Source organism: Drosophila takahashii, chromosome 3R, assembly GCF_030179915.1.
Source record: "Drosophila takahashii strain IR98-3 E-12201 chromosome 3R, DtakHiC1v2, whole genome shotgun sequence".
Lineage (NCBI taxonomy): Eukaryota > Metazoa > Arthropoda > Insecta > Diptera > Drosophilidae > Drosophila > Drosophila takahashii.
In genome coordinates this window covers 14,776,751-14,804,451 of record NC_091681.1, presented here as the reverse complement: position 1 = coordinate 14,804,451, position 27,701 = coordinate 14,776,751, and the positions used below count along the sequence as shown (strand labels likewise).

Genomic DNA, 27,701 nt, shown 5'->3' with positions numbered 1-27,701 from the left:
GTAGGCTGGCTTTTAGCAATGACTTAATGTGGCCCAAACACGACAAAAACATACCAGAAACCGGCACACAAACAGACAGCAAGTGGGACAAGAGCAGGAAAACGCAGGAAAACTCCCCCGAAAAAGGCTGCTCCAAAAATAAAAATAAAAAAAAGCAGAAACAAAATCGTAGCTCCTTCAGCGCCTGTCACTGACAGTTTTGAGCACCACCACCCACTTTTAGCCCACTGTTCTCGTTGTTGTTGTTGTTATTGTGGCTGCCATGGGGGGGCGTCATAAATTTTTGAAGGATTTTCGACGCTGAACTTGTCAAAATCAGACCATGGGCCTCAACTGTTTTGGTGGTTGTTCGGATGGTTTGGCTTATATTGATCCGCTTGGCCAAGAGCTTTTCCATTCAACAAGGTCAATGGCTTGGTCACTAAACAACAGAGAAAAATGGGGAAAAATACAGAGACAGAGAGTGAGATAGGTATACTATGGCCAACATCAGAGATCATCAATCAAAGTTGGCCCAAATGGTTTGGGTTTGGGGAGTTGTACCAAAAACAAAAAAAAAACCGAAAACCTAAGTGTATTTGCCTGTTCGATTTTTACTCCTCATTGTGTTGGTGTTTTTTTTCTTGGCTCTTCTCTACGGCATCTCAAATTCCCACATTACTTATGTACAAGTACAAATTGTGGTAATTTTCAAGATCTCTTTGTTGCTCCACAATTTCCTCATTTCTAAACGAACGAACGAAACGCGAACGCCAAGAAATCGAAACGGCGGGGAAAAAAAGCAAAAATAAAGAAAAAGAGCAGCATTCGGTTTGTGCCACCAACACTAAAATTAGCATAACAACTTTATAGTTTAACAGCCATGAACTGAACCCCAGCGCGAAAAACCAAAAAAGCCAGGCCAAGCCAAGCCAAAACGAACTGACTAAACCCGGACAACTTGGTAGTATCTATGAGTTTGTATCTCGTGCATGTGCACACACAGAGAAGCACACCAAAGTCAGAAACGGAGGCAGCACGACCGCCTCACTAAACTAATCTCTGGTGTGTATCTCAAGGATTGCCAACCTCAAAGGTTGACAATCGTCGACGCAGAAGCTTATTTTGTTCCTCTTACATATATATATATCTTTAGTTTTGAGCCACCTGCAAAGACAGCTGCCTTATGACTGGCACTGCACTATTTCCAAAGTATAGATATAAGGATCTGTGATCCAGCTGCAAATCCTTGACATTTTCGCCAAACTCACTTCCCCCACTTCCCATATAACGAACAGAAAAAAAAACCCTCTTCTCTCAACGGCAAGTCAATTGCTCATTTAGTGTCAAAGATTTTTCCAGGCTGATAAAAAATCAACCTCAACTTGTTTTGGCGGGGCAAAAGGGGGGACGGTACCACATCACATCTCTTGTCGCTGCACAAAAATCTTTTTGTCAACTCTTCTCTTCTTCGTGTGTTCCCTCAAATTATGCAGTGTGAAACGGCGAGGAGAAGTGTGTATCTCCAGTCGACGCCACTTGAGTACAAATGATAAAAATCTCACACACAGCGTTGAACTTTTGTAAAAATAAAATGAAGAAAAATAATAAGAGAAAAATAAGAAAAATCATTTCTCAGTTGTTTGGTGTTATTATTATTATTGTTGCACAAAACCGGTTCGCAATTGCGCGGCTTCACAAAATGTTGTACAACTTTAGCCGGAGATAGAGAACAGCAAACAGACACACTCGAAAATGCCTGGACAGATTAACTGATAATATTCAAAATTGTCTGCTGCTTTTGGCGCTTAATTAATATGCAAAAAACGTTGAAAGACAAAAGTAAGGTAACCGAAATGTATAGAAGCACAGCTGTGTGTATATCTATATCTATATAATTTCGAAGCAGCGGCAAAGTAATCACAAGGTCGTTATTTGTTGCTGGGGTTTGTCTTCTTTTTTTTTTATCGGCATGTTCTTCTGGCCGAGAGTCTTCAATTTAGAAAATGTATTTAAATATGTGTGTTTAAAAAAGATTTCATGTCGCCGCTAAATTGGTTGCACTTAGAGAAAGAAGGGGAGTAATATAATAATAATAAATATAATGTAATAAATATATTTCAAAATAAATCACTAATATTTTAATATATATTTTGTAAAAATAAGTGAAGAAAGAAATTAAAAATTTCAAAAATAATTTTTTTTAAATGTACATTAATGAAAACGGAAACAACACTCTCAGGATTTAAGGACCCTTTATAAAAATATTTATTTTCTGATCATTTTTAGTTGCATATTTTCCCTTTTTGCCCACTTAAAGCCCCCACTAATTTCTTATTTTTTCCTATTTTGACATTTGCAGTATGACGATGGCCTACACGGCTACGGCATGGACTCCGGAGCCGCCGCAGCGGCCATGTACGATCCACACGCCGGACACCGGCCGCCCGGACTGCAGGGCCTCCCCTCGCACCACTCTCCGCACATGACCCACGCAGCGGCGGCGGCGGCCACAGTGGGCATGCACGGCTACCACTCGGGGGCCGGGGGTCATGGAACACCTAGTCATGTATCGCCGGTCGGTAATCACCTAATGGGCGCAATACCCGAAGTACACAAACGTGATAAGGATGCGATTTATGAGTGAGTATAGTGTATAATGGCAAAACTAATGGAATTTTGCATTTACTAGAATTTAATAGAATTTAGTAGGGGTGGCAACTCTGTTCCAATGACCCAAGATGATCTTGTTGTTTGTCAAAATTCAGCTAGACTCTGATTAGGCTCGACTGAATGAATGAGGAATGTGGGAAACGACTTGAATAAACTAGCCTGTTCATTGCGCTGTCAAGTAGTCATTGATTAAAAGCAGAACATTTGAAGATCACTCAAAATGAAGTAAATACATTAATTACTGACATCTAACCTTGATCTGTTGTCAAGGCAAAAATAATATATTTAGGTGTGATTTTATGGGTATTATAATTTATTAGTAAAGTCCCAATCAATTTCCAATCGCTGGCCCTTTATCGATTTATAATTTTTGGCATGCTCGCAGTGATCCAACCCAAATTGCCACCTGTTTTCACCATAGCGCACGCGTATCTCGAAAATGATCCATAAAGAAACGATCCTTTTTTTTCTCATTTTAGAGACGGAGACAGGGAGAAATGGGCGTGATCCTCTTGCGTTTTGCGCAAAGTACAAAATTATGGGTTTGCCTTTTGCGGCTGAAACTGAAACTGAGAGACTCACACAAAAATGTCCGTTTTCCAATTCTATCTTGGGGGTGTGTCAGGTGTTTAGTGACGGACACGGAACATGAACGTGCTTAGGCATTAGGGAGTCCAAAAAGACTGAAAAGACTCAACCCAAACGAAACGAAACCAACCGAACGAATCATCGAAAATGAGGTGCAGTTTCTCGCTCTGCGGTTCGGGTGTTAATTTGCCAAAATTGTGGTTTCTTCTTCATTTCGGTTTTTGTGTCTTTCTTCAGGCTTTCAGTCATTTTTTAGAAGGGTTTTTTCTAACCCGATCCGAAGACTCGTAACCTTTTTATGTCATTGCGTGTCCTGACAATTTTCATGTGCTGCAACTGTTTTGCCAGCTGTCTGAGTGCCTGAAATGCTTGTTTGCCCACTTTTTTTTCGTATTCCCCCTGCATTTCATATTTTTTGTGCAAATATTTGCTTTGAAAGGGAATTTCATGAATGACTTATATGGTCTTCTTCAATCAGCTGTTTGATGACTGTTTGATGATTGTCCCTGTCTCGAGTGTCTGATCAAACACGACGACGACGATGAGGATGATGATTATGACTTCATTGAGCACCTGCCATTATGATTATTATTATTTTTTTTGGCACCTTTTTCCCAAATTCAAATTGAAATTATGGAAAAGGCAAGACAAAAGGGAAAGAGCTCTCTGTTTAACACCTTCTTGGCAGCAACTTCAGCTGCTCTTTTTGCCTGGTCATCGTAAATGAGTGTCAGGCGGTTTTATTTTAGCCTCTTTTCTGTTCTGCTCCTGATCCCAGGCCGAAAAACGCACTCAACTGTAAAAGGCTGAAAACTCCGACTCCGGGACTCTTATTAATAGTTTGTTAAGCGCAGGTCGACACCCCCTCTTTTTTTTGTTGGTCCGGTTTTTGTGCCATCTAATGGGTTCTCTTTCTGGTCAGGGGTCCCGCCTAATTTTGTTCAGGTGCAATTTGTACAGAAATTGAGAAATTGGTCTCAGGGCAGGGAAAAACTACTCCTGGCCTGGAGAATGGAGAACAAAAAATGGTCAAATCATGTTGAGTTGTTGAACTAATCCGTCAGCATGAAGAGGGGGATTATTTATGTGTGCATAAAGGCTAAGATACAGATATACAGATATAGAAACAGAGGGAAATACAGATGCAGATGGGAAAAACAGCTGCTCATTTGCATTTTGTTGGGCAGGAAATGTCCTGGGTTTTCGAAAGGAATCCAGGGAAAGAAAGTACTTTAAATATCTGGCTAAATGTAATAAGGTTTACTTTAAAAAAACATTTAATTTTTATAGAACTAAATAAATAGTAGAGTGATCTTCTTATGTTATTCATTTAATATTTATGAAAATTAATTTAAATTAAATTTTATTCTGTGGAAAATAAGATTCTGTTTTAATCTATAAAGTTGCAAGATTTATATTTGTCAACAGCGATCGATCTATAGATACAGATCGAAAGGCAGGTGCTCATTTGCATTTTGTAGGACAGGAAATGTCCTGAAATTTGACCAACTGATGTATTATGTATTTATTGTGCCATTTTCCCTTTGCAGACATCCGCTATTCCCGCTTTTGGCGCTGATCTTTGAGAAGTGCGAATTGGCTACATGTACGCCGAGGGAGCCCGGGGTGCAAGGTGGCGATGTCTGTTCGTCGGAATCGTTCAACGAGGATATTGCAATGTTCAGTAAACAGGTAAGAATAATGGCCTCAGCTTTCGATTCCCAACATTCGGTCGGTGGTAATTGGAGACGATCTCATTGAGAGAGTGGCGAGGAGTTAAGAGGGGAGTTTCGTTTCGGGTATCCATCCCATTCTCTAAAAAGGAATGGGGGGAACACATGGCCCACATGTGGCCACTAAATAAATATAAATGAAAATACAAATAAAAATAAAAATAAAGACAACAGCAACAGCAAAATCGCGGCACACGAACTTAACGAAGCAAGCCGCTAAATGATCGGATTACATTGCCCCGAGGATCGTTGAGGATCGATTCCTTCCCCTTCTACTTTCCCTCCATCTCAATGAGCGGGGCAGTCTGCACTTAATTACAGTTCCCGCTGACAAGAGCAACATCATCCCGGCAACCCGGCAACTGAGCAACTTTTCCCCCTATTCCCTCAGCAGCCGCAACAACATCAACAATGTCTTGATGCCATATGTCACAAATATGCGATGTGACTCCAGAATGGCGCTGCCCACACTTGACACTTCCTCTTGCTCTTGCTCCCGCGCCACGCCTCCTTTTTAGCGCCCCTTTTTTGAGAGTTCATAAAACCAAAGATACCCTGAAGATACTCTGCCACACACTGACATTTCGATAATTTACGATGTTTTAACATACAAATTATAATGTTGCAAGTAGCTGCTGCTGCTCCACATCCTGCTCCCTTATTTTCGTTAGCCAGCTATTTTTATGAGTCAGTGAAGATCACAGAATCCCAAAAAAATATACATATGACTCCATTCTACGCTTTGCGACAATTTTGGCAAACAACAAATGCAACAAGCGACGCCCCCGGTTAAATATTATAAAAATGATGTTCTTATTTATGGTCCATTTGGAATTTTGACAGGCCCCTGCTATGGGCAATAAAACGAGCGGCAACAACGGGAACCGCAAGAACAACATAAAACAACACTCGAAAACACCATCTCAGAGTCGAGCCACATTTATCTGTGTCTTTTTGGCTGGGTGAGATTTTGATAGACTTTTGTCAGATTGTCAATGAAATGTCACATAAAGTTTAGATAATTCTGGGTTCCCCATAACGCAACTGAAAAAATGATGGAAAAAGTCCTTTAAATTTGAAAACGTTCTAGTATTTATAGGAACTAATTAAGAATATATATTTCTGTCTTATAAAAACCCCTTTTTTATAAAAACCTTACCCAAAAAGTTAACGTATCTTGCTATTCTGCAAAACGATCTTCAATGATCCCATCTAGCGGTTGACATTTGTTGATCATTCACCGAACCGAACGTCAACAACTAAGTTGTCGCTTGCATTTCGTTTTTATTTCGCCTCGGTTCAGTCAGTCTCCGTTGAGTTTTCAGTATAGTTTTGGCTGAGTTTCGTTGGGATCTGCCTGCCACCGTCTTGGTTGTTTTCGTGGTTGTTTTCGTCGTTGTCGGACTGACAAAAATAACTCAAAAATGTCATTCGCCCATCGAATTTTAACAAACGAGCAGAAGAAACAGAGGAGCAGTTTTCTTCGCCCCAGAAGAGGGGCTAAAAATAAGGCATTGGCACTTTTTTACTCGTAGTTCAGTTGCTGTCTCTGCTGCTGCTGCTGCTGCTGCTTCTGCTTCTACTGATGATGATGATGATGCCGATGCATTTTATATAGATAGATTGCATAGATATATCTCTTCGTTGGCACTCTCCCGCTATGCTATATATATATTCACTTTAATTTGGACTAAGCAACTGCGTAAAATGCGCCACGCCAACGCCAGCGGCGGGGTGATATTTCTTTTTTTCCCTCATATCCACAGACCCATTCCCCAAAGTCCCCATATACTCACTTACTTATATGTGTATATCTCTTCTGGATGGCGGGCATAGTTAGGCGACTTTTGGTGTTGGCGCTGCTAATGATGCAGCTAAGGAAACGCTTTATAATTTCTCTTTAAAACCAGCAACATGTGATGCAAATGATGAACAAAAAAATAAAGACCACAAAAAGTATAAGACAAGTGCATATATAAAAATAAAATGCCCAGCGAAAAGTTCGTTGTCTGATCGTTTCTTTGTTGTAGATTGAAGATCCCCCGAAAATGCGAAATGAGACAAAGGATGAGGCGTCTGAATGTGCGGATAATTTTATGATTTCATTTTAAGTAATTCTAAATGAAAATCAGCTCGTTTCTTGACATTTTGCTAATAGTTTGGACATGCGATGAGTTGATTTGTGTTGCATGTTGCAGTTGGGGCAGATATGTATGTAGTAGGATCAGCGGAAATGATTAACGAAGTGCCTCTAGGCTGTCCGTCCTTGACATTTGTCTTTTAGCTGCCTAACAACTGTCACAACATTTCACGATCTGACCAAGAGGAAACAAGCAGGTAACAGAGTTCTAACCGAAACCGAACAGGTTAAGCCCTAATGCCAATCAATGTTTCGGGATTTTTTGTTTTTCGGTTCGGTTTTCTCTGGCTATACTATATGGTTGGGTTTTCCCTACAAAAGGCAATTTACTGGCTTACCTTTTCCCCCCCTGCTATATGTTTTTTTTTGTTGTTGCTTCGTAAATTGCATTTTCTGATTTCATCCGAAACGGAGGAGGATGGTTCATAATCAGGTATGAAAGGTTACGCTTCGCATTTGTGTGTTTGTATTGTCAGCAGGAGCACAGCAGCCTCATTGGAATGTTCACTTTGCCGAGGGATCTCTGTAGGAGAGATATCTCTGCTCGTCCCGCCGCCGTCTTCTTCTCCTTTCTCCGCTACGCATTTGCGTTTCTCCGATTCTCAGTTTCTCGGGGCCCCGAGAATAAGAAGAAAAAAAAAAAAGAAAAGGAACTTAATCTCTTTTGTGCAATATTCCCTGCTTCGACTCTCCGTTGTTTTGTTCTTTTAATGATAAAAAAAAAAAGAAATACAGAAACCTTTACCTTTTTATTTGGAATTTGGTACCTTTTTAATCTCTCCGTCTCCCTCTCGCTCTGCGGCGGCCCTCTCCCTCTTTCTAGTTATATTATTAAAGCATTGTTCTTTTAGTTTTGTGCGATCGCAACCCTTAGCGGGTTTTGAATTTCTTGGGCAGAACAAAAGATTCCCTCTGTTATTTTTATTCTTTTTTTAATTTTATTTTTTAGCCAAACTGCGAAATGAGCAAAAGCGCGCAGACGCAACTGTTTCTAGCAAAGGAGAAAAAAAAGGAGGAATCAAGGGGAGTTTTAATTTTTGGGAATTGCGTTGCATTCATTTTGTAGATATGTTGATGTTGATTGCCGCAATTGCACAGCGTGAATTGATTTGGCACAGCCGACCAAAAAAAGAAGGGGCAGCAAAGGGGGAAAAATCGAACGCAGGGTGGATTTTCCAAGATTATTTACTTAACAGTTGCATACGAGCCACAATCCATTAGCAGCCAGCAGACAAGATGCGTTCCAAATTCCCTCAAATATTTGTTTATGGAACCACTTGGCGCCTTTTAAATGTGATTATTTAGTTAACTGCCTGAATATCTGGCTCGCTGTCTCCCCCTCTTTCACCATTTCTATACCCATCTCTATTTCAGAGTTTGTGTTTGGATTATGGCAACATTTTCGAGCTGCTGCCGCTGCCCGGAATGACTTTCCATATTTGTTCAGTAGTTTGACCCTTTTTAACAGCTCTATATATATGCCATGGAATAGAACATAATGTGTATCTGTTAACCCATTAGGGTGTCCCATCAATTTGCGCTATCCAAAAAGAAATAGAGCCACTAATGCTGAATATCTAATGGTGAAATTAATAATCTAAAGTTTTAATAAGATCAATATGGATTTCGTTCTTCTGGTGTAGGGAATATGGAAATGGAATTTCTCTCTTTCACAAATATTTCACTCTTTCGCTGCGCCTTTATTTATGTGGCGTTACTTATGGGGAAAATTCAACTCATCCCCCGCCCCCCAGAAGCTAACCCAAAATGATTTATGAGCGCCGGCTCTCGAGACGAGATGTCTGCTAAACGCTCTCAATTAAAAAGCAAAGCACAACGGGCGGCTGTAAAATGACAAATTGTGCCACAATTGACAGGCGAACTTGTTGTTGTCAAGCAATCTTTCTTTGATAAAATATTACTCTGCACAAGACATTTGGTTATTTGCACGATTATCTATCGGTTAAAGACCGGATGTTTTTCGGGGCAACGTATTACAATTATCTCTAGTTCAGGTAGGAGAAGCAAAATCTCTTGGCCAATGCAAATATTGACATTATTGTCTCTGCAGAGAGGTCTTCATTCTTTATTTTTCTACCGTGTATGTTGTTGGTTTGTTTGCCTACACAGAAAAGCGTTAGAAGTAGTGTATATCTGAGCGGTAGCTGCCCCAGTGAGTTTACTTTTGGGTCGTAAACTGAAGTATCTGAAGTGGAGTAGTAGTATCTCCCGGGGACCCCTCACTTTTTTTTTCAACCAGAGGGTGTACACTGCACACATGCGAGTATGTGGGGTTATAAAAAGAAACTGTCGGTGTCGGTGGGGGTCGTCGGTGTCGAGAGTCTCTGGTTTTGTTTCTAGTTTCTGCTTGTGTCACCTCAATTGCGGCTGTTTTACTACCGATATTGTGCGCCCATTATAAAGATATAGATAAAAAGAACGGCAACAACAACTACAGCTACAACTACAACTATGACAACGCATTTGCTTTGGTTATTGTTATTGTTCATGTTCTATTTGTGTTTGTTGATGATGCCCGGGTAAAAGTAATCAACGACATTAAACAAGTCCAACATCATCGTCATCGGCTAGGCAAATAAAGTTCTCGTTTTTTTTTCCTGGTGGATTTCGGTTTTGTATTACAACGAAATTATTGTTATTTTTATGAGTGGGTTGCACAGGCACAAGGGCGCGAAAAAAGTTTTTAAAGGGGTTAGAATAGATAGCACCTAAAAACAATATTCTAAAATTAGCCAGAAAGTATTTTCTATTTATTTATATATATTTTTTTGAGAGAGATTAGAATTAAAAATTTTTTTGTAGTTACCCCTTTAAATTTAAGTCCCTGGTTTTGGGTTATTGTGCAAGCTTTTAGGCACCTAAGCGTGGTTCCATTTTCCCATTGTGTAGGTGTGAGAAACCCGATATGGTTTTGTCTCGATTCGAGTTGGGTTTAGTTAGCCTCAGTCTCAGTTTCTGTATCGCTGTTTGAGGTAAGTGCAATTTTGCAGTGACTGAACAATAACATCTTATGTTGTTCTTATGTTTTTGCGGTCACAACTTTTGTTCGCGTCTAGACAAGATTTTCATTTCCCTGATGGAAACCGAAATAATCTTTTACTCGAGAGTTTATGAAAAATGTCTCGGAGCTTTTAGCCTCTCTATCTTCATCTTCGGCTGTTACTTTAATTTGGTTTTTGTTTCTCCTCGGGCCACACTGTACAAATCTTGATAACATTTCCACAGGCTTTCACAAGTCGCCTATCTCTTTCCCAAATATATGTATTTTGTTGCTCTTTTTGTTTGTTTATAATGTTGATGAAGGGATGGGGAGGGGAGGAAAAAACCCGCATGCGGCTGGCGCCGTGGCACGCAACATGGAAATGAAAATAATATAATGCGGCTACGTGCTGCAATTTAGGCGCCTCGCTTTTCAAATCCCCCGCTGACTTTTGGCTCCGCAATTAGATCAACTAATAACAGGGCGGGATTCTCCAGGGAAAATGGTACCAAGTTTTAGGTCGAACTTTGAACTTTTCGGGTTTTAGGTTCTGGGTATGAATAATTTTTAATTAACTGTAATTATTAAATAAATATTTATTACCATATCAAAGAGAAATCATTAAAATTTATTAGACTTCCCATGCCCTTCTTTAATTCATGTATTTCTACGATGACATGCAGTTGTAGTTTTTCCACATTATTTTTGAACACATTTTGCAAATCTTTTTTGCAGCCCTTTTTCTTTCTTTGTTGGGCTGTGTTATCACTGTTATCACTGCACTCTTTTCTCAAGTGGCTGGAGGCTCAATTGCGATCGACAGGCAGCTTTTGACGGCAGCGACAACTCGAAATGCTGGCTACTGTGCGCTGATTCCAAAAGTCGGGCATAAATTGCTTTATGGCCCGGTCCGGGGCTAAAAACTCTGACTGGGAATGGGGGCTTTATGGCCACCACCACATTACTCAAGTGCCTGCAGACCAACAAATGCCCGTACTATTGTCCCTAGTCCGGGGCTATCTCCTCGCACCGCTCGGAATGATTTTATAGCCAAGCGACCTGGCCATAAAATCATGCCCAACCGTGTGTATTGGCATTATAAAACGAATATAGTCCCTAGTCCGCCGGAATGAAAATGCTTTTATTCTCTGTCTTTTATGAACCCAGATTTAGTTGCTTAGTTTTCGCTTTCTTCGCCGAGTCTCGCCGGATCTTTTCGATAATTGTCTGAGGAAATTTCCTGATTGAATCATAATTCGATAGACCTTCCACACTCTTTGTGCTTCCCTCCCTATAAATATATATATGTAGCTTTTATGACAGGGGATGATAGCACGTGGTTGATGAAATGGTACTGATTTCAAAATTCCCCCCATAATCGCGCGCGCGGGAAATTTATGACCACCTACGCCAGCAAGTTTCGATTTTTATTTTATTTTACTTTAGATTTTTTCTTTATTTTGTTTTTTTTTTTGGTATCTTTGGGTTGCCCGCGATTTGGAGACGCGACATTGTAAACCTTTTGCCGGTTGTATAATTGCATTTATTGGCATCATAAAAACAGGCGCTTTGAAGAGCAGTATCTAAACAGTAGTGATTTCTTTTCGCCCGTTGTCGCAAAAAAAGAAACAAAATAAATAAAAAACAAACGAAAAACAGAAATAGAAATTTATGAGGTGCTCATGTGAAACTGATTACGAACGGGGTTCGCTTTGGGTTCTCAGGTTCCGTTTTCAGCGGGCGCGTGACGATTTCCGCAATGACTCGATTCGAGTCCGAATCGAAATAAAACTAAACTATAAATACAAAATTGTCAGCTGCAGACGCCGCCCACGCAATGCAGCAGCAGCAACAGCAGAATGTTGACAAAACTGTTTTGGGGAAAAGCACGGGGAAAATCATTTCGTTTTTATTCCCATTTCCATTTCATTTTCACGCCCCAACTACTGAACATTCGTGTATTTATAGACTTGTCTCATGCTGTGCATTTTAGTAGTTGCCCGCATGATTTATATATTTTTAAAATCATCTCGTTCTCGGTCTCTCTTCAGTTTTTCCATTTTTTTTTTTCGGCGCAGAACTTTAATTAGGATGGACCGCGATATTGTGGTGTGTTCAAGGTTTCGGGTCAGCCATTTTATTTTTTTTCGCTTTTTCCAAAAGGCCCAAAGTGCGTGCAACTTTGGCCGACTGCTTTTCTGCTTTTCATATCAGTTAAAGCCAAAAGCGCGAGCCTGCATAGCGAAACCAGTTTGGCAAGTTCCCATTTTATCTCGGTGTATCTCGGTGTGTGTGTGAGTGTGCAACACCACAACATCAGCCAACCAGCATTTGAAAATGCAACATAAAAGCCAACAGGCAACAACTTTTGCAAAATACCCAACACGCAACTCGGCTCCCCGCATTTTCCCCTCCATTTCTCGATCGCGACTCTTCAATGGCCGTGCTTTGTGTTTGTTATTATTGTATATAGTATGGTGTATGGTATGGTATGGCATGGTACTCACAATGGGGCGTTTTTCTCATACGACCGTACGATCGTACAATGGTATGGAAGTGCCCACATATCTAGATACAAGTCTTCCAAGTCTTTCCCGCCTTGCCGTCCGTCCGTGTGCAAAGTGTGTAATTATTAGCTGCACATGCCTCAGTTGATTTCAAATTGCCGTTACTGCCTTGGACCGCTGGACTCGGACTCGGACTCGAACTCGGGTCTGTGTGGGTTTATAGAGGCTGGAAGATCATAGTTGCAGCTAGGGCATTATTTATGCATCTTAAAAGCTATCAAAATGGTACTATTACAATTAAATGTTCAAAGGATTCATAAGGCATAGTGTGGCCATGCGTCTACTTAACAATCAATGCGACCATTCGCTGGAAAATTTTGTTTAAATTATAAATTAGTTGATTCTTAAAATAAAAATAACAAAGTATTAGTTTTTTGATCCATACATTGGCTATTCCCAATCCCTAGTTCCTATTCTCCTTTCAGGGTCATGCCTTTTATTTACCGGGACAATGCAAACCCTGTCTATGGAACTCCCTCCTGTAGGGCAACCTTGTTGCATGTTGCTGGGTGGTCAACCAGCAACAACTTTGCACAAAAACACAAAACAACACACGCATTTGGACAAGGTCAGGTCCGTCGACCGTTATATAAGATATCGCAGCGGGTGTTTGTCGGCGATATCTGTTTATCTAACGACCGAAGACCCGAGCTCATCTCAACCATTTATTATGGCTCAGTTCCGTGAGAGCCAAGACCAAAAACCAAAGCCAAAACTCTGAATTCGAATCCGACAAGAGATTTCAAATAATTCGCACAGCATTTTGATGACCTTCTCTTCTCGGTCTTCTCGGTCGGTCTGTGTGGCATTTTATCTAGCCAGATATTGCCTTTGTGATCTTTATCTAAGTGTGTGGTTTATTTTTATATCTCTGTGTGTTCGGGATTGTTATAAAAGCGAGAATCTCTTTTATGGTCACAGCGAGTCGCATCGTCACCTCTTCGGATCTCTGGGGTCTGGGTTTTTGGCTTTGGCTTTGGCTATGGCGTTGGGTCTGCTGATGAGCTGATGAGCGCACAAATGTTGCGTTTCCCATGCTCGCCGTGGAACCGATTTGCTTATGGTTGCTGTTGTAGTTTTTCAATGTGTACAATATTTTGGTTTGGCATGAGCTTATCGGCGGCCAGGCCATCATAAAATAGCAAAAAAAAGAGTGGAGAGGAGCCGGCTTTCGACCAGGACAGCTGGCCATAGTCTGTATAGAGGGGAAACATTTCAAAAAAATTAAATAGAAATGTATTTTATAATTATAATCATCTATAATTTTGCTCTGTGTAAATTTAACACTCACTAACCATCGTCCTTCTCATTCTTTCTCTTTGCAGATAAGATCACAGAAACCCTATTATACCGCAGATCCCGAAGTCGACTCACTGGTAAGTAAAACGAAAAAAAAGCACGAAAAGAAAAAAATAAAGAAACCAAAGCTGGCAACAAAGTTGACACAACAGCCTCCTTCTTGGCAGCAAGTTGCCAAAGCCAAAGATCATGGCTATTTTTTTTCACTCTCTGTGTGTGCCTGTGTGTGTGTGTGTATCACCTTGACCCAAAACAACGACGACAATTGAATAATTTTCTTTTATTTAGAATAAATCACAGTGAATTTAGCAAAAGCCACAGCCAACGAACGAACGCAATTTATGAGCATTTGTTCGTCAACGTGAACTGAGTTGTTTAGTCATTTTATTGGACAGCGTTGCCATACTTTTCGCTCTTGCTGCTCTCGGGGGATATATGCACGGATCTCGGGGGCGATATCGGGGTATATAGAGGGGCGGCTGGCGTCGAGCGAACCCATGCGAACGACAATATGAAGCAGAACGATTTAATGATGCATATGACATTTTTGCACTCTCTAAATGGGCTGCCTGCCTGCCAGCCTTGGGTGTGCAAAAAAAAAAAAGAGTAAAAAATGCAAAAAATAACAACAATGGAGCCAACGTCTTGACTTTAGTAGAATATGCATTCGCTATCTTGGACCAGAGGGACGGTCGGAAAAGGGGAGCGACGCGATCCAAGGCAAATGCCAGCAGCACAACCTTGGAGATCATCATGATCGCCGCTCATGATGAGCCAAAGTCTTCGAGGAGCATTATTATAGTTTTGGGGGAACAGAACTGAACGGAACTCATGCTAATCTGCCAAAGGAAATGATCGTTAAAAGAGCATCGAGATTTCGAGCATTCTCAGATGGGGCAGCACATTTCTGAAGATCAGCCAGATATAAAGAAGCGAAATGAGTCAGTGGTGCACTGGAAAACAAGCAAATTATTTCGGGAAAATATAATATTAGGATAATATAATTAAATAAATAATTTCGAGAATTTAATTCGTTGATTCAAGTAAATAATTTTTTTTATTAAAAATCCTTTGACCACCCTACTTAAAAATAAAGTATTAAAATAACTTCCCAATATCCTTCTTTTTTTGTTTTTTTTTTTCTGGCATTTCTCAACCCCTCCGAGTCATAACAATTTTTATGGGCATGAGTTCGGGAACAAGGGGTCCATGAGGGGGGGCCAAAAAGAGATCATTTCGGAGGCAGCATCCAGCAGAATGTAAATCAAGACGGAAATGCCGCGTGCAAAAAGTGCAAAACGAGCCATGCAATTGGCTAGCAGCTAAGCTAAAGTCGGATGATGAACAGAAAGAAAACAAGAGAGAACGCTATAGTCGGGTTGGTGTCCCGACTATCTAATACCCGTCACTCAGCTAAAGGGAGTGCAAACGCTGTGTCGGGTTGGTGTCCCGACTAATAATCGTAACTCAGCTAAAGGGAGTGCGAGGGAGATAGATATATGTTGACAATTTATAAAGCGTATAACTTTTTAATGAATGGTCCGATTTGAAAAATGTCTTCTACATTTCGATAGGTATAAATATACACAACAAAATTGCATTTATACTTCTCAGAAATCTTTAAAGATGTGGGCGCAGGACCCATTTTAAAATCGTTAGTGGGCGATTGTGGGCGATTGTGGGCGTTAGAGGGGGCGTGGCGCTCGGCTAAAATAAACTTGCGCTGCGTAGGAAGCCAAAGAATATGTGTGGGAAATCTCAACCTTCTAGCTTTTGTAGTTTCTGAGATCTCAGCGTTCATACAGACGGACAGACAGACAGACAGACAGACAGACAGACAGACAGACAGACAGACGGACAGACGGACATGGCTAGATCGACTCGGCTAGTGACCCTGATCAAGAATATATATACTTTATGGGGTCGGAAACGCTTCCTTCTAGCTGTTACATACTTTTGCACGAATCTAGTATACCCTTTTACTCTACGAGTAACGGGTATAAAAACCCAGCTGTATATATGTGCATGTGTAGCCGAGAGTCTGGCGGAGTATAAAGAGATTATGGGCAAAACTAATTTTAATTGCCGGCAGTCGTAAATGTGTCACTCACTTACCCACTCACTCACGGCGGAGTTTCCTCTGGTGGCCCTAATTTTATGCACTTGCAGATTAGTTTATTAGTTGTAGTACAAAATCACTGAAAAACCCCCGAGTTCCTCCTGTTTTTCCCTCCACCAGTGCAACATATCCCTCAGAGCTCATAGCTCATAGATCGTCTTGGCCATGGCCGTGTGTGTCTATCTTTTGGCCCGCTCGCGTCTGCGTACTTTGGCCATAAATCATTTTGGCATGCCACTCTGTGGCTGCCACTCCCCCCTTTATCCGCTATCGTGTTTGAACATTTAAAAGTGCATTTAGTAACACTCACTTAAAGGAGAAGGCAGAAATAATAAAAAGAAACCCCTTGCTATAAAATGTTTATGGCATGTCTTGGGTTAAAATGGAATTCCTGGCGGTAGCTGCAACAATAACCAAAACCAAACAGGCCACACAGCAGCAGTTAGCAGCATCGTAAAAATGTCAAATGTCAAAGTGATGTTTTAATTAGCGGTCTGGTCACACCAGCAAAAATGTTTAATGTTTGAGTGTTTGTGAGTGATTGGTTTAATCAATAAAATGGTTGAAAATGTATATTAATTTAATTTGTTTTAAATGTATTTATTTAAAACTTTATTCAGATCGTTTGGTCACACTAATAATTTAACTTTCTTTTTAAATACTTCTAACTAATGTTTTTGTCTTTTTGCTTTCCTTACAGATGGTGCAAGCAATACAAGTACTTCGGTTTCACCTTTTAGAATTAGAAAAAGTAAGTAACGATTTTACAGAATATTTCCCTAATAGTACTATACCATTTAAGCCAGCTTAAACATTGCCATAGCTTTAATATCAAAACCGTATTTATGCAACCTCATCAAAGCAGCAGAAAAAGCAGCATTTGTTTAGTCATTGCAATTAACTGAAAAAGCCAGAGAGCCAGCCAAGCCGGGCCAAGCAATCATTTATCAACGCCCCAAAAAGACCACCCAAAATGTTTAACCAGGAACCCAGGACCCAAAAACACAGTCTCCAGCCAGCAGGCCCATAAATAAAACCGGGCCCAAAACGCCGTGGCGAAAAATGCAGGCAAATAGTTGCCAACGGGCGCGCATTTCAATTACCAACATTTGTGTTGACATTTTATTGAGCCATGTTGCAAAAACGGGGTGAAAAGGAGCATAGAGGGAACATAGGAGTCCCGCAGCAGGCGGCCATATATATGTATATCTATCTGCAGTTGGTCTAATACACTTGCAAAATGTCTAAATTAAAGGAGAAATACGTACGAAAAAAAAAAACGCAGCTGAAAATTGAATTAATTGCCAATCAAAGTGAAATATTTGTTTATAGGAGGAGAAGGGGGCCTAGACCACAAATATTTGGCCAGCGGCAGGTGTTTTTTTGTAGTTGGTTACAGTTTCATGCGTAAGATAAAATAAAAAGGAAAATATTTTCTAAACAATGGAATGCATTCAGGTTTTCGGCTTCTCTTTTGTTGTTGATACATGAGGTGTGATGACTGCAGAACTTCCCCTCTCTCGATTTCCTAACATAATTCCTAGATAACGCCGCGCAGCTACATAAATTATTCTCCCAACTAAAAAATGGGCGGAGGGGGAGGTTTTATGCTGAGAGGGTTCTCGACAACACCTACTTGATTATTAGACACTTTATTGTCTAAATGGAAAAATTACAGGTTGCCTAATTTGTTTTAATTTCAAATAATATGCAAGCGGCTTCGGGTGCGTGTCTCTCGGTCCCTGTGACTTAATGGAAGTTGTTCCTCAAACGTGGTCGTAATTAATGCCGGCTACCCCCCCTTTTTTCTGTATTTTGTTGTATTTTTTTGTTGCTGCTGTGCTGAGAAAATTAATTAGGCAAATGCGCAACGAAGCGTGGAGCGAACCTAAACCGAAACCGAAACTGAAACCGAAACCCAGAGCCGGAGTTTAAGTCTCTGAGGCTGAGAGGCTAAGCCGGCCAGAAAACCCGTCCGAAAGTCGCTCTTCACTCTTTTTTTCAATTAAGTCTTAAGTAAGAAATTATGCAAAACATTCTACACGAACCGAAAATAAATAAGCAGAACACAAAACGCTCAGGGAATTTATAGTAGAAAAGAGTAGATACCATCGATAAAATGGGCTTTAGTAAAATCTTAGCCACTGATAATGATCAAATACTTGACTGAATAAATCGTACAACATTTACTATCGTTTGCTTAGCCCTACGCTAGACCTTAAAGTCATTTGCTGTGGAATGTGAAATGCAACATACCTTTTCTTTTCCTTTCGAGAGATTAAAGACCTTGGATATAGGCTAATGACAGCGAAAAGGAATCGAACGAAGAAGAGTCAATCAAGGTGCAATTAGTAGTTAATCACCAACTAACGCTTTCTAAGTTCGCAAAACAAACAAAGGCACTAAACTAGTGCAGTAAGCCAAGTTAGTCAGTCAGTTGGCCAGCTGCAATTTGTTGCACCCTGTATAGAAAGCCAGAAAAAGAAGGAAAAAAAAATAAAACAGTCAAGATCTTTATCAACATCACAGCAGCGGCGGAGACCACGACAGGTTTTTGTTTTGTCATTTGTCACTCACACAGCTTGCGACACACACGAAACCAACAAAGAACTGTAGCAACTTGTACAAAAACCTAAAAATCGAACAAAAAATAAAGCATAAAAAACACATTCATTTATATGCAGCCAACAAAGTGCAGCGGTCGATTTTTGGTGTATAAAATAAATATATAAATGCAAAGAACAAAAAAAACTACGAAGAAATACAAAATATACTTAAATAAAATGTGCGGGTTGACTTGCAAAAAAAAAAACTGAAACAAAAAACATCTATATGGGAGCGAGTAAATGTATATCTGTATCTGTGCATATTTGTTGCCGCTGCTAAAAACAACGGCAGCGAACAGAATCAGTTAAAAAGACGTTTTCAAGACTTGTGTCTGTCAAAAACTGGTTTGGCAGTCTCAGTTTCTCAGTCTCGAAGCTCCAGGCTTTGGGCCCCAGTCTCCATAGTCTCCGTAGTCTCCAGCTTTTTAGCTTTTTAGCTCCCCAGCACACGGACAATTCTCGTCACAGAGTCACATGCAAAAAATAAAAATACAAAAAATATAAGGGGAGAAAAAAAATCAAACAGGCAGGCAGGCACATTGCAATTGACAAACAGACAGTGGGACGGACGGTGGGACAAACCAACAAACCGACTGATGGACAGTGGGACAAACAGACAGAGCCGGAGACACAACACGTTGGGTCAGTTGCACACGCTTCTCGGACGGCAGGGGGTATATATATATATGTATATAGGTATATCGAATCGGGGAATCGGAATCGGTTGGGTTAATGCCGGCATGGGGGCATAACAGAACCAGCAACAACAACAAACGATTTGGGGGCCTTGTTTTTGATGGCTTGGCCAAGATCGCTTCGGGATCTCTCGCTAAAAAACACCAGCAACATCGCCATCGACAGCTGTGTACTTTTGGTTTTAGCCGATGATGCAAGCTGAGGGATGCCAAAAAAAAGACAACTGATGATGTTCTAGTGGAAGAAAATATAAATCAGGGAATTTAGAAAATATTTATATTTGTAAAACATATGCAATTTGAGCAAATTAAAATTCATTAAATTAAATATATATTTTTTTTATTGTAATAAAGTTTAAGGATGATACCAAACTAGATCAAAATTAATAAGCTATTATGGGTACTTATGCAATAAATATTACTAATAATTGCACTGCATTTAAATGTCATACAGAGAGCTCAGTAAACTTGTTAGACAGTACAGACTGTGTGTTGTGTTGGAGGTTGCGTGCCGAGACTTTAGATAGGGGGAAAATACTCGTATAGTTGAAGCTATCTATGAGCGGAAATCGAGAATTACCACTGCGCAGATTGGAGCGATTTGCATCGAGATTAGAATAGAGGAAGCTGCGAGGGAAGCGATGAGGGGGGCTAACGGGGCGGGAAAAGCCAATGTTGCTGCTGTGAAAAGTTTTGCTTAACAGGATGTACAAATGAGCGTCAGCATTTACAAGCAACGCCCTCTGGTTGCTGCCGTTGCTGCTGTTGCTGTTGCTGCTGTCCATGTCCGCCTGTCGCCCTTGCTGCTCGTGGGCCCACCCAATGTGCAACAGCAACGTCAAAAGCAACAGCAACAGCAACAGCAACAGTAATGTGCAACAGCAACATGGGGGCCACTGGCAGTCATAAATATCGCAATGAGCCGTTCGAAAATGTCACATACAATGCTGACAAATTAATCAAAAGTTATCAGCCAGCCGGCATCGAAAGTCCGCGGGTCTCTGAAGGGCCCAAGTCGCAGCAGCAACAGCAACGGCAGCAGCATCGCATAAACATATCAATTTGGTGGGCGCTCTCATGTTGCATGTGCGCAGCCACAGCGGCAACATGTTGCTGGCGTGCTAATTGCACGCTTTATGGATATTGTTATGGTCACTTTGACAGCTACAAATGCAATCATAAAACCGAGTCGCCTCCACCAGCAACATGTTGCTGCTGTGCTGTTGCTGTTGCTGCTGTGGAGAAGCTTATCAGCGACGGCGACAAATTTGACATTGTCCTGTCATAAACCAGTTATCATCGTTTTATTTTTTTGGCTTTTGCGTATATGTTTCTGTTTTTCTTTTATTTTTGGTGACAATAACATTGAAAGCAGCCTGCAAACGAGTTTGACAAGTTTGGGCAATGGGCAACAAGTTAATAGCCTGGCTGTTGCAGCTTTCGCAGGCCAAAAAAATCGAAAAGAAAAGAAGCAGCAGCAGCAACAGCAACACAGCAGCAACAACAAACAATTTGCATAAGCAACGCGCACTTTTTCGTAAATTAAATGCCTGGCCCCGGTTAAATGGAGCACCCTGTTGTTGCCGGTTGTGCTGTTGGTGTTGCTTGTGTTGCTGTTGTTGCTTGTGTCTGCCAGCCATGGCCCAGTGCAATTAATTTCTTTTTAGCCGTGGCGGCGGCTGCATTCCTCTCTTTGTTGCTGCATATTTGCATATATGCCTGACTCACACTCACTTTGGCCTTATCGCATTTGTTTTATCACAAACACACACTCACACACAGACACAACAGGGCCTTAAAAACGCATTCTGTTTGGGCCAAGTTGTCTTCATGGGCCTTTTTCCCGCTGACGATGACGATGACGCCAGCGATCTTCACTCCATGTTGCTAATGCGAGTGTTGCACGTGCTGCTGCTGTCTCATGTTGCTGCTCGCTGCTCGGCTGTTGCTGTTGTTGTTGCTTTTGGCCTGGTTGGTTATTTGGCTGAAAGTGTGCCCCGGGGCTAAGCTGCCTGCCTCCTCGGCCGGACACTTCCTTTTCGGCCAGTGCATTATTTCGTACCTCTATGCATATTTATGGGGCTCGGTTAGGAGAGGTAAAAGACTCTGTGCCTTCTACCTCAGCCATTTTTGAGTGCCATCATCATGGTCATGGGTCTGTGTCTGTGTCTGCGTCTGTGTCTGGGCGATGGAGTCCAGGTTGGAGTTGGAGTTTTCAGGTAACGCATCAAAAGCAATTTGCATGCCATTTGCAGGGGAGTGAGGTTGTTCGGGGCAACTGGGATGAGCAGGTTTCTGGTTAAAACAAGAATGCGATGGCGCTTAGTATGGCAATGTTTAAGCTGGCTTCAAGTGTAGATATAAGCTATATAATATTTACTTGTCACTGAATTTTACAAAGCAGATGATCGAAAGGTGTAAAAGAATATTAAATCAATTTAGCCAAAGATATAAAATCTTTCGATGATCTACTGTGTTTTAGTAACAATTCTAAATGACAAGATTTTACCCTAGATAATAATTATAATTAGAACAATCCTTACTAGTACTAAGCCCCCTGATAAATATCAATGACTGATGTTTTATGGAGCACCCCCCTTAGAGAGTAGCCCCCAAGCACCCACAACCAACCCATGAAGCTAAAAAATCGACTGAAAACTGATGATCTATTCTCTTCTCTCTCTCTCTCCCTCTCTCTTCTACGAACTCGTTTAGGTACACGAATTATGCGATAACTTCTGTCATCGGTATATATCGTGTTTAAAGGGTAAAATGCCAATAGATTTAGTGATCGACGAACGGGACACCACCAAACCACCGGAGTTGGGATCGGCGAACGGAGAAGGGCGCAGCAATGCCGACTCCACATCGCACACCGATGGAGCTAGTACACCAGACGTTGTGAGTACCCCCTTCGCGGGAGCACATGGTCCTATATTGGCGAGCTACAATGCGGTGGTGCACCCATGTTCGTAGTACGATAACGACCTTCTTGCAAAAACGAAGCGGGTGCTCACAATGCCCTGGGATTAAATGAATCAATAATAATAATTGCGATCAATCAATACGAAAAATGCCAATCGAGCGAAATAACCGAGCGATAACCACAAAAAAAAAAAAAGAAAGTAAAGAAAAGAAATGTTGCTGCACACTGTATAAGCAAATTAAGTAAAATTAATTCACTTTGTGCGAAACAAACATAATATTAATATTGATGAATTCAAATCCAAATCCGAACGCAGAAGAAGTTGTACGTCATTATGAACACACACAAAACACCCACACACACACATTGTAAATTAGTCAGAATCAGAACAAAAAAAAAGAACACAAAAAAGCGAAGAAAGCCCCGAAAAAAAACTAAAAAACAAACACAATAAATATATTAATAAATTCAGAAATACAGAATCAAGCGAAAAAGGAGAGCAGAGGAATTTCCTAGCCGGAGCAGCAACAGCAGCAACATCTACAGCAACAGCAACATGCAACACGCAGGCGGCAACAACAGTTGCAGCACGGCAGCAACATCGGCGGCCAGCAGCAACCGAGGACAGTAACCGACATGAGTGACTAACCAGCGACAAACGAGCTTCCAAGAGGCTTCGGCCACGAATCCGAACAGAAAAAAAACAAAAAACGAAAAAACAACGAACCGACAACGACGAACGTATAATATCGACTTGCAGAACCGAACAACGAACGAATCACGAATGTATCTCATGGATACCCATTAATGTTGCTATTGCTGCCACGGCCAGAATTTGTTTGCTCTCCTCTGTACAGTACAGTAAATGCCATAAATTTAAGTACCAAAAACTGCGGACAGCCGTGGCCAGGGCCAAAGTGAGTACACTTTTGCCAGCGCCGCGCGCCTTCCCAGTAGTTCATCTCACTCCCTCTCAAAGAAATCAAACACGTAAATACACAAACATCAGTTTATATATCTCGAGCAGATTGTAAATGATAAAGATAAACAGACACAAAAACAAAACTAAAACAAATACAAAAAAAAAATGAACAAAAGCAACTGAGCAACAATAATTAGAGCAACAAACAATTTCGCTTAATTTGTAAAAAGTACCAACAACTAAAGAAACAAAAGCCAGATAAGAAAAGCATAAAGTAATTGAGAACTAAATTACAACAATATGAACAATGTTCCAGAACTTCGTTTTTGCAAGAGGCCCATATAGCTCGCCAATATATTATTAATTATTATTAACAAAAAACCCCAACACTCACACACACCATTAACCAACTATTTTTGATTATTTTTCTTTACTTAACCCACACTGAACACCCCCTCAAAAAAAAAAAAAAACAAAACCAACCAACAAGAATTGAAGTAATGAACACTTATATTATGAGAAAGTTTACTAACCCCAAAACTAACCAATTTTTAACAATTTTACATATGCACCTAACTCTATATAGAGTTCTATATAGAAACTATATATAAATACCCACAAATACGCATATATTATATATGTATACTGATATGATATGATATACGAGAGCTGGAATGACTCAGTCAGTTAGACAGTGGGATCGATAGGTTCACCTATCGGTTTTTGAGTTTGTAAACTTGTAAATACTTGACATCCCCCGTCCCCTCCTCTCTGAACAATAACAGCAACAACAACAACAAGCAGACACTGACATAGCCAAAAAAAAAAGAGAAAACAAAACAAGAAACAGATAAAAATACCATACACAGAAACAGAGTTTTATACCCCAACATTTCTAAAATCTCTCTCTATCTATATTACGAAAATTCTTACGTAAATCTGTGCCAATTACTTGGAAAATGATCACAGCCCAGCACCCAAGACTTTTCACCGCTGGAGGAGACCTATGCCAGCTATCGCATCAAACACGAGGCGGACTTCTAGTCCCGCCCGACTTTTTATCCCTTCGAGCCCCCCAAAAAAGTTCTCTATAAATATACTGAAAAAAATCTATCTAACATAGAGATAACGCTTAGCCATGTAGTTTGTAATTAAAATCAAGTCTAGGCTGCGCTTAAAGAAATTCACTCGCAAGTGAAGAAGGAGAAAATGAAACAAACGCTAAGAGTATAGTTAATTCCTAGAAACTTCTAAACATATTTTCTATGCTTAGTTTTCAATATTTTTTTTTGTTTTTCACTATGTTTTCGGGAATTTTTCACTTTAGCAAACGTGTATACGATTTTTCAAAAACAAAACGTCCTTTCCCTTCGCGTGTTTTACAACACGGGAGAGAACTTGCCAAATAAAAAGAAAAATAAAAAAACAAAATGAAACTATGAACACATATTTTCGTTGATCTTTTTTGTTCAACTCTCATCATGCAACGCATATACGTAAAAAGAGATACCAGAAAAGAAAACCCAACCTGAGTTCAAATGCAAAGTATACGAATAAAACTTTATTGTTTATTAAATAAAAATAAAAATGAAAAAAAAAACTTAAAGTTAATTTAATTAATTGAGGATTGCAATGCGCCTATACGAACGACATTTTAAATGAGCCGATAAACTTTCAAGAACATTGATATACGTAATTCAACAGCAACAATACTAAAACAAACTAAACAAACTTTAAGCATTTACTAAAGCAAATCGAAAACTACGCGATACTATTATTATTAAATAAATATAAAAGGAGAGAAAGCTAATGTAATTTAATTGAATTAGAGAGCAGTCGAGAAACTTAGAGACCCCTCGCTCCCTCCCCCAATTGTATACTATAGCGTACGTTATATAGTTCTTAGTCAGGCCCCAAAAAATCCCAAAACCCCAACACTTAGGAGTTGTATGCTAGGCGTAAATTAAACTTGCAATCGAAACTCAAAGATACGGAAAAACGTTAGCAGCAAACCCTTCTTCTAGCTACCAAAACCAACCAACAAAACACTTTCTACTGCTAATTTCTACTACTATTTTGAGTTGTAGACCTACTAAAACCAACAAAACTACAAAAAATGTACTTAAATCGAACTGCGATCGCAGTTCCTCAGCTATATGGGCAGTCATTTGTATACTTAGACTATAGTCGAACCGATTCCCAGCGGTTTAATATAGCCAACTAACTAAAAACCAACAACAACGTGAAAAGCTTTTGTACTATTTTTTCAAAACTACAAAACAAAAACGTTCTTGCAAAATTATAAAAGAAATTTGCAAACAAAAAAAATTAAAATAGTTGTTGTACTTTGTCTCAAACCCAGAAAAAAATAAAAAAAAGTTGTATGTAAGAAACTAAAATTAAACTTGAAAAATTGCTGTAATTATGTAATAATTTTTCTGTTAGCATAATTCGCCGCTTTTTAGTTAAAAACAAAACAAAACACTGTTGCAAAAAATGAGAGAAAATACGAAGATAAACACTTTGTTTCCTATGATTTTAGTGTGAGCTTTTTGCATTTTCGTTAAATATTATTTTTAATGATTTTTGTATTAAATGTTTTGCTACCAAAAAAAAAAACTACAAAAAGAAGCAAAATTTTTTATTGTTGCATTGTAAAAATAAACATAAAATACAAACACAAAATACTGAAACTGAAATACGTAATTGCTTTAGGTGATATTTTATAAAAATATAACAAAAGTAAAAATAATAATAAAAACACTAAAATTAAAAAATGATGCAAAATATATACGTAATATGTTTTAAAAATCGAAAGAAGGCGCTTTTTTGCTTTTTACTATTTTTAAAATATAAAATAAATAAATAAATTAACCATAATTTGAGCATACATTTTTTAATCATTATTATTATTATTATTGTTTTTACAAACAAAACATTTTATTTAGTTTTTAGCAAAATTGTAAAATGAAAGTAAATGTTATAAGAAATGAAGGAGAGAAAACGCAATCAAAAATTGAGAGAAGAAAGAAAAGTAAAATATAAATCCAACAACAAAACAACCAGCAACTTCTATACGATATACGAATACATTTTAATGTAATATTTTTAATTATTTATATGTATACTAATAATATAATTAAAACAAGGAAAAACAAAAACCCAGAAGAATTAAGTAAAAACAAAAAAGAACTACAGAGTAAAGTTTAAAGAGTTAGCCAATAAATATATGAAACAAACGAAGAAACAAAAACAACAAAAAAACCAAAATATATTTGAAAAGTATAAAACAAAATGAAATTGATTTTTTTCTGACTACCTTAGTATATAAGCAAAAATGGATTTTATGGATGGAGCAAAATGGAACTGGGAATATTAGAAGATGCGATTGAAGAAGATCATCATAACTGGATATTCTGCCGATAAGACCAAAGAAGGATGACCATAAAAAAGGATGACGCTCTTTTGCAATTTTTAGATCAACATTTAGGTGATCTTTATCTGAAAGCGGAGAACTCAAGATGGATTCATGTGTATCGCTCAGGGACCTTTTCTACCTTTTCAGCTCCGCGCTTGGAAACGTCTCATTAACTACCGAGATCTTTGTAAGCAAGGGTATACTTCTCTTTAGGTTTTCAGGAAAATCGGAACGGGACTTTCGATTTTTGAACTGACCTCAAGAGAGTCTTACTGAATTGCTTGAATCGATCTTGAAAAGTTGTACAAATATGTGCCTAAAATACTAAAGATTTTGTGACTTTCAACGCAGACTAGGGATCATATCAATAATACCTTTTATCACCTCAATTTAAATATATTAAAATACTTTTTTGAACCATATTTCCAATATAAATGCCTCATTACCAAAACTACTAATTGAAAATTGAATAAAATTAGTTTTAAGAAATATCTCGATCAAAACAATATATTCCTCATGAATTGCTGACCATTTTGTGTGATATTTTTACCCTGTTCAGGAACTGGAAACTGGACATAATTCTGGCTCCTGTTCCATTAACAGCGGGTGTAAGCTGAGAGGAGTTCGGCTCGTATTACTCCAGTTTCAGTTCCAGATCCAGGCGAAAGACAAAAACCAGCGGCACGTGTAAGCCGCTTAAAGTGCAGAGGGAGGTTTTCGATCCAAAAAAAAGAAAAAATTGGGGGTGCTGCAGGGATCACTGGATAAGTGCGCCAGATCTCTGAAATTCGAGCAGTGAACCCGATCGTATCGGCCAGCTGCCGCGAGGGGGAAAGAACGTGTGTAAAACACCTTAAATGACTCTTTTTTTTCTCTCAACCGACCGGGTTTATTTTCCCTTTTCGGGTGCGTGTTAGATGAGTTCGTTCGCTTAATGGTGGCTACATGTAATTTGGCATTTTGCGTGATTGCCCGGGGCGTGTTTCTGGGCTCTTCAAAGTCAAACCAATTCCAAGGCATTTTCACCGAAGAAAA

At 39.5% G+C, this 27,701-nt stretch overlaps 1 protein-coding gene across 2 annotated transcripts in view; it reads left to right on the top strand.

The window, feature by feature from the left end:
* Window positions 1-27,701, top strand: part of hth (Meis homeobox homothorax) — a 106,968-nt gene that overhangs the window by 6,123 nt on the left and 73,144 nt on the right. Inside the window, exons 2-7 of one of the 2 annotated variants that reach the window (XM_017145732.3) lie at window positions 2,342-2,622; window positions 4,791-4,932; window positions 14,007-14,057; window positions 16,800-16,850; window positions 22,116-22,301; window positions 24,218-26,548. In XM_017145732.3, the coding sequence (XP_017001221.1) occupies window positions 2,342-2,622; window positions 4,791-4,932; window positions 14,007-14,057; window positions 16,800-16,850; window positions 22,116-22,301; window positions 24,218-24,292 (786 nt within the window). In that variant the 3' untranslated portion in view covers window positions 24,293-26,548. Of the gene's footprint in view, window positions 1-2,341; window positions 2,623-4,790; window positions 4,933-14,006; window positions 14,058-16,799; window positions 16,851-22,115; window positions 22,302-24,217; window positions 26,549-27,701 lie in introns of those variants that run through there. The other variant, XM_017145729.3, reaches the window with a different exon arrangement.